Consider the following 12,726-nt stretch of genomic DNA (forward strand, 5'->3'; position numbering starts at 1 on the left):
TTAAACCAAAACATTATATGTTAAATCAAATAACCCTGAAAAACAAAATTCAACAAGAACAAGACACAACGATGATATTGCATATCTTTATAGAAAAAATAAGCTTTCACATTTCAAAACCTTTCTCTTTTTTTTGCTTGGTTTTTCAAGGTTTGTAGTTTTTTTTTTCTTCTTTTTGGTCAGTTTAAATTTTTAAGTTCCTACATTTACGTGGTAAATAAACATTTTGGCAATAAGCCATGCTCATTCAGTCTCAACCGCTGAGGCACCATCCTGAAATGTCCACGCTTCAGGGATACTGCAGACCACCATCCACAAACAAGCATTTAAGACAGTCCTGCTTGAGGTAGAATGGGCGCACTGCAGTCCTGACAAATGTCTCTAGATGTTTATTACAGGATGATGAATGTTCCTCGGCTCCTCATCCGTTCTCAGCTTGAATGAATGCAGTAGCGTGAGGCTTCACTAAGACTTCTGTCCAGTTTCGCCATACTGATGAGCCGTGGACTCATCAGTAGTCAAAAGGCACCGTGCGCCCAGCACAGACTGCGGCTCCTGTACACGTTTTTTGCTGATTAACATACCGCGGTATCTTAATCTAAACAATCCAGACAATAGCAAACTGACATCAACCTTCCTCAAAAAAAAAAGAAAACTGTATATACTTGCAACAAGAACAAACGTAATGCAATGTTTTGAAATAAACACACAAAACCAACCATAGGTATTGCCTGATTCTTTCTGCTAACTGTAATTTGGTAACCAGACCAATGAGAGTTTAACACAGTACAGGTATTTGGCCTTGTCAACAAAACTGCACATTGAAAATATGTTTATATTTATATTTATGGCATTAGACGAGTGAACACCTCTCCAAACGGTTTGTAACAATGACAGCTGCCAGATGTAACCACACTTTGTGCAAAAGGTTCAGTGCAAAATAATAATATTAATAGTCTGTGCGAGTCAGTTATGGGAAAGACGACGACAGGCTGACCGCAAACCTTTACGCATCTTATAGTTTCATCAGAAGTCCTTCATTTGACCTATACCAGCGTGCCGACATTAAAATCCCATTTTATAAGCTTATTCTGACAATAATATTAATAATATTTATAATAACAACAACAACAACTCCTCAACCTCACAATGTGACTGAATTTTTAAACTGTAAAATCTTTTAAAAGAAGTTCTAACTGTTGAAGATCCATTCTTTTGGTAAATAAACATTGACCAGTGAACAATTCACTGACCCTTTCAGAATCCAATTAAGTGGGCGACCTCTCTAAATTAAAGACCTGCTTGAACTGTTTTCCAAATTAGCAGATGATGCAATGGAGTTTGAATACATAGTGTGTTCATTTGGCCAATCCGTATAAAGAACACTGAAAACACTACCATGAAACAGACTTAAAGGAGTTCAAGTTGAAATTCCTTTTCACTGGTTTGAACCTGTCGAATTTAGCTCTTCACATTGGAAGATGCCTGCTGAGATTAATTACTATGGATCCTACAAATGTACCCATATCAATCTCCATAGCACCCCCGCCCTCCCCAAAAAACGAGATTTTGATGAACAACATCAATGCTAATTGAAAACAGTGCTCGGTGTGTGCTGAACGAAACCACAGCCGAAAGCTTATTGATATATTCTGAAGATACTGTCTTAAAAAGTGCTAAATTTAAAAAGAAGGTTACATCTGCTGAACCCTCTCCAACCTTTTGCTCTGGTCTCACTGTTCCATATTCAAATGAAGTATCTGGAAGCCACATTAAGCGAGCGCCTTTGTCCAATCACTCATTTCTGTAAACAATGACTCCAATTGGCTTTGACCTTTCCAGAATGTGATCACCTTGGAAATGGACAGTTGGACACGTCTCTCACTCAGTTAAACAGCAACAGGAAATGAAACAAAAAGTATTAATAGCAACAACTGAATAAAAAGAATTGCACATTAGCCATCTGGGATACTAAAAAAAAAGTAGAAAATTAGAAAGTATACACACAAAAGGACGACTACAGAAACAAAGTGAAGTAAGAGAACATGCAAAACGACAGTAGGAGTGAGAGCGATTGCTTTGCACTTTTTTTCTCTCTAAAGATTCACCTTTGGCAAAGAAACGGTTCACAGCAGTACCTTACATCACACTGGTAAACTCAGCGACAACAAATACAGACAGATCTCTGCTTGTATTTCTTTGCCTTGTACCATGTCCATCTGGTGTTCCGAATGTTCGAGTCCTATGCGATCATATATTGAGTGATGGCTCTGAGCGCATACAGCAGCTCGGCCTGCAGACGTGCCTCCATCACTAACAAATTCACATGAACCTGAAGACGAAATGGCAGAAAGATGGGTGTTAAAACACTATAGAGAAAAAAAAGTAGAAGTAAAAACGACATTCACTTTTTTTGGGAAATTTGATTTTTTTACCAATAACTGATAAATCTTTTAACAGTTTGAATGAGTTTTTGTTGAACCAATCTATTTATTTTTAATAACAATAACATCTACTGAAATGAGTGCAGAAAGAATACATTATCCATTATGCTACACAGAAAATCCATCAATCAGGGTGCAGCTCTAGCTAATTATTAATTATTTTTTCATACCACACATTACATTTACTGAAACTGAACTACATAGTTTTTGCTAATCATGTTGAAAAGTCATGCTTAACAGGAAGGCAAGATAAAATTCTGAGTTTATATTGTACAGTAAATCACTGAGATCTTAAGAGTTTAGCAGACTAATGTAAAATACATAGAAATATCAAGTTAATATATCGCTAGTCACACTATATTTGAAAGAGCCCCTATTATGCATTTTATAAAGGTCATATTTTGGTTTTGGAGGTCTACAACAGGCTAATATGCATGGAAGCACATTGAACACTTTTCATTGCCTTATAACATGCATTTATTTTTACCTATTTATCCCAAAGACTCGTATATGATTTGTTCAGCGATTCATTTGTTACCAAACTCCTCCTTAGCACGATGCTAATCTGCATTGATTGGTTTACCCAGCCTGTTGCAATTGGTCCACTGTGTTCAGCACGAGACAAGGTACTGCACTTGAAGTTAAACATACTACTCAGCAGTTAGAAAAGTATGTTCTATACCAGTGGTCACCAAACTTGTTCCTGGAGGGCCGGTGTACTGAAGATTTTAGCTCCAACCCTAATCAAACACACCTGAACAAGCTAATCAAGGGCTTAGGTATACTTGAAACACCCAGGCAGGTGTGTTGAGGCAAGTTGCAGCTAAACCCTGCAGGGACACCGGCCCTCCAGGACCGAGATTGGTGACCCCTGTTCTATACAGTATGAATGTGAGCAGTATGAATGAAACTCGGAAGTACTACATCTGCCATTTTGTCAAGATCACGTGACCAACCTGCCTGAGTTGCATCACTTCACTCCCATTCATGATTTCTTGCGCGGAGTATCAAGGTATAACGAGCATGCATTGAATGCGCACTTTATAATTTTGCCAGTAAGAGCAAGTCATCCGGGTAAATTCCGACATACTTCTCTTCTCGCATACTGTTAGTAGAGTACTATATAGTTTGAAAGTATGCAATTTCAGACACAGCCAGAGAGAATCGCCCCACCGGCTTATCAACATTGTTGATGTAGTCAGAGTGCAGAGTATATGTAAAAGCCCAATGTAAGAGTGCATTAAAGCAATGCAGTATTACTCTACTCTCAACCCTAAGTAAAAACAATGACACGCATTCAGTATTCATCCACAGCTGCAAAAGCTGAACTGTTTTGAAACTTGACCATCGCATTTAAATGGGTAAAGAAAGCAGCACGAGTTGCATTTTCAATGTGTTTTTAGACGCAATATGAATTTAAAGAGTTAACCAGATACAGTACAAGCCACTTGTAGCGGTTACCAGTAACAAAACACAATTAAATACATATTTTGCAAGCTAGAAAAAACAAGGAGGCAACCATTTTAAATCACATTTACTTACAATTGTGAAATGGCGGAACAAACTGATCCCAGAACTGTGTACTGATAAAGTTCCTGTCAAGCTCTTACAAACTCCAATACATCAACAGTCTTTTCTGATCCTTTAACAAATGGCAGACGAATCCCCCGTTACAGGGTATACTATTGCATTAATCACCAGAATGTTCCCTCATCTTCAGTCATGATCAGTCTCACACATACCCGTACTCTGCTAGTGTTAGAAGGGAAAGGCCCGTTCACATTTTACCGGATCTGGCACTTCATATCTGGTATTGTTTCGTGTCGACATCGATACGAACAGCCAAAAGATCTGGACGAATGACGAATCATTTTAATGACTCTGAGTCAAATCTTTTATTAAAAATAAAAATTAAGCGAGGCAGTGGCGCAGTAGGAAGCGCTATCGCCTCACAGCAAGAAGGTAGCTGGTTCGAACCTCGGCTCAGTTGGCGTTTCTGTGTAGAGTTTGCATGTTCTCCCTGCCTTTGCGTGGGTTTCCTCCGGGTGCTCCGGTTTCCCCCACAGTCCAAAGACATGCAGTACAGGTGAATTGGGTAGGCTAAATTGTCCGTAGTGTATGAGTGTGTGTGGATGTTTCCCAGAGATGGGTTGCGGCTGGAAGGGCATCCGCTGCGTAAAAACTTGCTGGATAAGTTGGCGGTTCATTCTGCTGTGGCGACCCCGGATTAATAAAGGGACTAAGCCGACAAGAAAATGAATGAATGAGAAATAAAAATGAGATATTTTTAAACAAGGTGCATATTTAGATTTGAACCTTTTTTTATTCACTTAGAACTTTTTTTGTATTATTAATGTATTATACTATTGTTATTAATAAAAATCAGATGACAGAAGGCATGTAGTGCATTGCTTACAACAGGTTTTTGCAATAAAGGTAATTTAGCATTAAAGATAACTTTGAATATCAAATATGATACAGTAGTTTTTTGGGTTCAAGCAGGTGAAACAGAGTTGTACATATCACACAGAAATTACCTTTTCTGAAGCTTTTACTGGAGTCCAGGACAAAGGGCATAGCGGGGTCTTGCTGGAGTCAGGATAACAGGCCACAGCTTTAATGTAAAGTTTCAGTCCACGCTCCAGCAACCGGTTAACTTCTCCATAATCATAATCATCATATCTGAGGGCAAACATGTCGATGTAAGTGCTTTGTTTTTCGCCCTTTTCAGCATGTTCAAAATTAGTTGATGAGTCACAGGAAAATGAAATGTAGGAGTGTGCAGTTGAAAGCCTGGCATGGAATGAGCTCTTATCATGTTTCATTTCATGCTGCTTTTGCCTTTAGAATGCAAACTAGAACCACAATGCAAAAAAAGTGTGAGAAAAACAGGAAATGTAGCTCGCCCTGAAGTACCTGATGCCATAGATACAATGAATGTAGTTCCAGATGGCTCGTTTGAGATCAGGACTGTGAGGGAAAGGGAGCGACGCCACATTGCGGAATCGCTCGTCTAACAGGTGCCCGATATCAGAATAGAGCCGATTTACAAGCGAGAAGCCATGATCCTCCCATGAGTAGTCCTGCACAGAAGATTTTCATATCAATAAATAATCTATAAATGACTTTATCTTTAACACAGTGTTTTAAAGATTGATAAAGTGCATAACTTATACATCACTAGCATCGCTCAACTAAAATTTAAACGGTTGAAACGGTTTCTAAGTGGTTCTAAGAGGTTTTTACGCCAGTGTTTACTGTGTTGAGCTGCTTCAAGTGTTATTTTTTAAAACATCATAATAAAGGCAAATAAAAAAATAACTAATTCATGTTATCAAAAAATATTAATAAGCTTCAAAAGTGATTAAAAAAAACATCATCTGAAAAACCAAAATGTAGCAAAAACACTCATGTTATTTAAATGCGAATATGTATTTATGTTCAGTCCAGAGGCCTGTACTTATGTTGTGTATAAAAAGTTTTTTTTTCCTTTTTGTATATATGATATTGTTTGATGCGTTATTGAAAGAAGTCTTATGCCTACAAAAGCTGTATTTATACAGTTAACAAAACGCACTAAAACATTAATAGTGTGAAATATATTATAAAATGACAGTTTTACTTAATACCCTATAAATACGAGTTCATCGAGAAAAATATTTTAAAAGTGCAAAACTGAAGTTTCAGCAGCCATTACTCCAGTTAATGATATACATTTATCATTAATGCTGAAAGCAATTGTGTGGTTTTTCATTTAACCACTTTCACTGGAAAACAACATCAGACAATTTCAAATGTAAAACATTTTTGTAAGAATATAAACGTTGGTGCGGTGACTTTTGATTCATTTTAAGGTGCAGTAGGTGATCCGTCCTATACGATCTGTTAGCATAATATTTTTGAAACACAGTCGCTCCCCTGCCGCCCAAAACCACTCCTCCTCAAATCACGAACGCACACATTAAAGATGACAGAGACCCAGTATATCATGTCATTCACCAGAAAAAGAAAACTTTATAGCACCATATAATACAATACTGAACAGAAAAACTGTTTTATATTTAAAACGTTTTCAGTTGTGTTGCAAGCAAAACTTGTCGTGTGCAATATTTCATGCATGCAAAGATTGCTGGTCTCACTCTCACGCGTTTTGTGCGCGTGCAAATGGCAGATCTGCGTGAACGGCTAAGCAGATGTACAAATGTACATTTGTTGACAGACAGTTTGGGCTACTTATCAAAATTATAGGAATTGTCGGCCTGACAAATTTCAATTAGATGAACATTTTTTTTTTGTCTTATGCCTTACCTTATAGAAATACATATAAATACATTTCGATCATTTACTTTAATCAGTACAATTGGAATGTGAAGAGACTTTTAACCAGCACAACAAAAAAAAATTCTGAAGACAATGACCTACTGCACCTTTAAGTAAAAATTTCTTTAATACTGACCCCAAACTTTTAGATTTGCTGGGATCAAACTAAAATTTAACATAAAAACTACATTTTTACTGTAGAAGTTGCACACAATCACTATTGCAATCAAATGAAGAACACCTACTTGAATGAAACAGGTTTATGAGAGGGCAGCACAAAGCTTCCTTTAAAGGTTTTGTAAATAACGTTAAGCACTGACTGCCTTGAAAAGGGAGGGTACAAGCTGTAATTCTGACCCCAAGTACCCTTTTATGCTACTAATTTTGGTAGTTGACACCCATTGCAAAGTCTCAGTCCCCACCTGCACCCGCAATACTTGGAAATGGTCCTCCTCTCGTCTGGCAAATTCCTGGTAGCCGAATTCTGGATCTGTGACGAAGCGGGAGGGGTCTGTGGAAAACATGGCCTCCTCCTCCTCCTCCACATCTGATATGGAGGTGCATTTGAGAAAGAGAAAGGCAGGTTACGAAAGGGGGTCCATGTGGGAGAGATGCATGCACAAGAAAAGATGCTTGTGTAAAAATAAACATTCACCCCAATCCAAAATTACACATCCTGTTTACAGGAGCATTGGGAAACTCGAGTTGTGTTCCAACTCCCAAATGACGCACTACATACTCAACAGTCTAGTGAATGAACTTTATAAGGTTAGTTTGTCCATCAAAATTGGAGTCTGAAAGCTCTGCCTCCTCCACTATGTAATTAAATCCGCCACAGTTGAGTGCATAGTGTCCAACATTACACACTTGAATAAGTGGCATCCAGGTTTTCAAAGGGCACAATCTTCCATTGAAATCAATATATTATTCATGTCAAAACAACAGCAAAGAATAGAGCACAAATCCAAAAACACTGGCATTACATGGGTGAACATCTTACCTGAATGTAGGAGCGTCTGTGAATGGAGTCGGTCCCCCTTTCTTTCCTTGATTTCATCCTGTGATTTATGAATTTGTTCTCGAAGGCAACCAACATCACAACTGGAGTCTAGGGACTAAAAATCAACCCAGCATTAAAAACAAACGTTTTGGAAATATTAATTATTCAATTCACAGTATAAGTGGTGTTTTTTTATTCGAAATAAGTGGATTTACTTTGTGGAAATAATGACAGATATGTATTATGAAATGGACGCCAATACTAGGGTACCCTAACACCTATCCCTAAACTTAAATGCTTTCTTATTCAGTATTATTTAGGTGTTGTATTTACACTTTTTGAATATTTCATTTAGTTTTATCTAAAAATTTACATTCAAGCCTGTAAAAATTCATATCCCAGGGGTATGAAGTTAGGGGGAGAGTGGGGTGGGACAGCGTGTTGGCACTACTAATCTTTAGTTATTGGGACAATTAAAAGTCAACAGATCTTATAGGGTGGGAGGGGGAGATAGGGTGGCGAGCTTGTTTTGAAGATGAAGAGAGGGGGGGTATTGCATTTCAGCATAAGAATAACAAGGTGTGACGTGAAACCGTGAGAATTTGTTGAAATGGGTGCATCTCACAGTGAACGATTGAGACTTGAGACCCCTGATATATACACATACTGTATTTGCCATCTGCCATCACCTTAAAAGTCTTTACTATACCAGTTTTACTCTCTATGCCACTGATGCTGTGGTAAGGGGGCAAATGATGCTGGGCAAATTGATGCCGGTAAATATCTGGAAAATTTAAAAAAGCGCTGTTTACAGAGGCAAGAACGTTCCGGAATTTTTCTGGAAAAAAAATTCACACAACCAGTCCAAAATACCGGTAAATTCTGACATCATTACCCGAAATGACCTCCAAACGGCTGCGCTTGTATTTGTAAAAACAGAAGGGGTGATGGTATTTAATATGTGTGTGTGCTGGTGCTCAACGGAGCACTCCTGCACTTAACATGCTAACGCGTCAACCAACTGAAGCAGAGCCTGAAGGTAAACAAACAGTGCATGTGAATGCGTCTCAGTGTTCTGATTGGCTAAAGTAGATGTCTCACATCAACACATTTTAATTGTGAACGTGTGCTTTCCCACAATTTTCCTTCTGCGTTCAAGCAAAGCAGCATTCCGGCAAAATACCTTTAATGTTACAACGTTTTTTTCTGGAAAATTGCCGGATCTAATTTACCAGTATTCTCAAAAAGGGCCTGTTTACACATGATCCCTTTCCGAAAATGTGCCAGTTATTTTCCTGAAAGGTCTGTAAGTGTGAAAGGGGCTAATAATGTGTAAAGAGAGCAAATAGCCTATTTCAACTCCTTAAAAAATATTATGCCTTAAGGGATGTTCCAAGCTAATATCAAGCATATGCATTGAGGCTGATCTGATTTTTTTTTTAAATGATTGGTATTGGTAGCTGATCCTTTATTTTACACTAGTTTTCACACAGATGTTGTAAGATAAAAGAGCAATGTGTGACAGTAATGCGCAGCTAAACTTTGCAACTTCTCAGAACACCCATCATTGAAACTGTTGTGAATGATCATCTGTACCCTTCTCCGTAGCATCTTCTCCATGGGTCCAGAAGAAGGTGGTGATAGAGCTGTGTTGCCATTGGCAGCATCACAGAGGCAGCATCCAGGGGGTGTGCCGTGATGCACTCTGGGAGTGGTAGTGATGTCCGAATCAGAACCGGAACCAAAAACGAAACTGCAAAGGGAGTGACAGTGGGCCAGCAGAACCACAGCCTGCACCAGCTCAGCCAGAGACCAGCACTGCTCTCCTGTCTTCAGTAAAGCCTGTATGTGTGAGCGAGCGGTGAGCCAGGGCTGATGGGCCAGAACCTTGTTGATATGATCGAGGTGCCGTAGTCGAGCTGGTGCCGCCTCCAGGCCCTGAAGCCACAGCGGGTCTCCGCCAACACGCAGAAACTGAGCTGAATGCAGAGAAACCAGGTACCTACAGTGATGCCGCGCTGCAGCCTGAAACAAGCACAATAACAAACGTTACCTTATATCGGGTTTGAAGATTTGTAGAAATCTGTGCAAGATGTCAGCGGTTCAGCAAGTTTTATGAAGGTAAATGTTTGACTTTTTAAGAGCAGTACAGAACATTAATGAATAAATGGGAAAACAAGTCAACATTTGATGTTTGATGATACCAATTTGACAATTTCATCAATTTTCATAGGTTTATTAATTTTATATAAAAATATATATTATTAAATAGTTTAAGGTAGAACTGCGCAACATATCATTTCAGCATCAATATCACAACATGTACGTCTGCAATAGTCACATCGCAGAATAAGCAATGTTGAGTTTTGCATTATTATAGTTGATCAGCACAGAAATTCAGATATTCAGAGATTTGTGTAGTCACAAAACCAAGTGAAACATTATCCTTTGCATGTGTTTAAGACATTTTAAAAGAGTTTAAAGCATTCAGGCAAAAAAAAGACATTTGTAACTTTCAACTCAATTATTATTATAATGAAGTCCATTTAGTGTTATTTCACACTTTACAATACATTTAGTTATTCAATTTCTGTACCTGATTACTGTTTGACTCTTCGGGAAAACCATAAAGTTCCTTGATTTACTTTTTTTATTGCTCTATTGCATTTATTTTTGCTTGCTTTGTTTATCATTTGTCAGTGATTCACACCCTTACAAAATCACTACGATCAGTCTAAATTCAAGATTTAGTTCTAAAGTAGCGCTTTTAAACCATCTGGTCATATTTTACTCATCTCGCAATATATATATATATATATATATATATATATATATATATATATATATACACACACACACACACACATCTCATAAAAACGAAATGTCTCAATGTCAATACTTTTCAATATCGTGCAGCCCTAGTTTAAGGTTTGAATGGCTCTACTCTCATAACACTGATTTATCTTCCAATCACATTCTATAAAAGTGATGCTCTGAATAAATCATGTTTACATCTTGTATCTAAATACTCCTAAAAACATCACTTAAATAGGGTTTCAATTACATCACATGCTAGGGCTGGGCGATTAATCAAAAAATAATTGAAATCGACATTCAGAACCTATAACTGATCTAAGTTTTCCAGGTCCATTTTTCGATTGCTTTCCTAATCGTGTGTAGTGTCACGTGACCATGCTCTGGTACTTTTGTGTTACCTTGCACTATATTGACGATGATTGGAGGCTGCGCCAGAGACGCCTTGAGACTGCATATTCACAATTACATTAAAATATAATCATGTTTGCAACTGATATCTAAATACTCTTAAAAACATCTCTTAAATCAGGTTCTAATTACATCACATGCTAGGGCTGGGCATTTAATCGAAAAATAATTGAAATGGACATTCAGAATCTATAATCGATCTATATTTTCCAGGTAAATTATTTTGATTACTTTCCGTACCGTGTGTGAAATCACAGGACCTTGCTCTGTTTGGTACTTTTGTGCAACTTTGCACTTTATTGACGATGATAGGAGGCTGTGACAGCGAAGTCTTGAGACGGCATATTTACTATTTTACATTAAAATGATTATTTACATTAAAAGATTTGTTTACAGAAGATGCACCAAATGCACTGTTTAAAATATTAATTCACAGAATATACAAGAGTTATTTTTATTTAGAAGAGATACTGTTTATTTTCTACTTTCAATATGAAAAATATTGAAGATAATTTATTTGTTTCCAAAAGTGCAATCATTTATGAATCGTAATCAAGTTAAATGATTTCGATTTATGGCAAAATCGCCCAGCCCTATCACATGCGTCACAAGCAATAAAAGTTGATTATTAAAACAGATTTGTGAGTTTATCATTTAAACAAGAATATCTGCTCAAATAAATCTACATCATTTACATCGAAAAAGTATTTTTCGTACCCCATTGACAGACATTGTTCTTGTTTTAAGAATAAACTTTAAAGAAAAAAGAATTTTGTAAATGCATTTTGCATCTCATGTACATTTATCTTTAATAAAAGACCTGTTAGGATATTTGTATTGGAATAAAGAATTACTGAAGCATTTTCTTTGCAATTCAAGCAACAATCAATTAATTCAAGATTTATTTTAGAATACTTTTCAAATACATCAAGACTTCTGGTAAATTTTCACTTATGCTCTCCTATGTATTGCATAAAGAGGCAATTTTTTTTTTTTTTTAACAAGCACGGTCATTTCATTCTTACCATGATGGCAATGTAGTGGCGGTAGGGCAGGGGCAATGGGCCATCCATATAAAGGATGTAGTGCTGTGTGCGCAGGAAACTCTCCAGGTACTGTGGGTGAGAGGCCATCTGCTGAGACACCTTGTCCAGACGCCCTCTGTTGGCCAAAGCCTTCATACACAGGAGAGAGGCACGCTCTTTCTCAGAGTTGACAATCACCTGACAAAAAAACAAGACACACTCAGAAACTGACATAAGACTACAGAGAAGGTTGAGTCAATGCAAAATTCACTGTAAAAAATGCTGGGTTCCTCACAAATTATTTGTTTGGGCAACATGAAATAATTGAGTTAACTTTTTTTTTTTATTATAAAAAAAGCAAAAAAATTTAAAAAAAAAAATAAAAAAATAAAAAAAATCAAGAATTGTTGTTTGAGCACATATTAAAGAAGCAGTTTGAACAAACAACAAACGTCATTTTTGAGAGTCCCGCAAACAGGACTTTTGTATTTAAAAGTTGGTAATACCTTTAAAATAATAATATTTACTAGGGCTAGCAGCATTCCTTAAAATAGTTTTCCAACAAAAAAAGGATTATAAAAAGATAGCAGCAAACAGGACCTCTGCTCTGGGTGCTGCGGGTATCGAGGGACACTAATAGACATTCCACACCAAGTGTGACCCATTGCGGTTTTGGCCTCCTTTAGTTTACAGACTAGACAGATGTCTGTCG

At 37.3% G+C, this 12,726-nt stretch overlaps 1 protein-coding gene across 1 annotated transcript in view; it reads right to left on the bottom strand.

Annotated features, from left to right (window-relative positions):
- Positions 1-72: 72 nt before the first annotated feature.
- Positions 73-12,726, bottom strand: part of sesn4 (sestrin 4) — a 27,164-nt gene continuing 14,510 nt past the window's right edge. Inside the window, exons 2-8 of the mRNA XM_087281706.1 lie at positions 12,015-12,212; positions 9,361-9,789; positions 7,765-7,879; positions 7,187-7,311; positions 5,361-5,527; positions 4,982-5,126; positions 73-2,332 (exon numbers count right to left, since the gene is read on the bottom strand). Of these exons, the coding sequence (XP_087137832.1) occupies positions 2,243-2,332; positions 4,982-5,126; positions 5,361-5,527; positions 7,187-7,311; positions 7,765-7,879; positions 9,361-9,789; positions 12,015-12,212 (1,269 nt within the window). The 3' untranslated portion in view covers positions 73-2,242. The remainder of the gene's footprint in view (positions 2,333-4,981; positions 5,127-5,360; positions 5,528-7,186; positions 7,312-7,764; positions 7,880-9,360; positions 9,790-12,014; positions 12,213-12,726) is intronic.

The sequence above is a fragment of the Danio rerio genome, chromosome 14, assembly GCF_052040795.2.
Source record: "Danio rerio strain M-AB ecotype USA chromosome 14, GRCz13ab, whole genome shotgun sequence".
Classification (NCBI taxonomy): domain Eukaryota; kingdom Metazoa; phylum Chordata; class Actinopteri; order Cypriniformes; family Danionidae; genus Danio; species Danio rerio.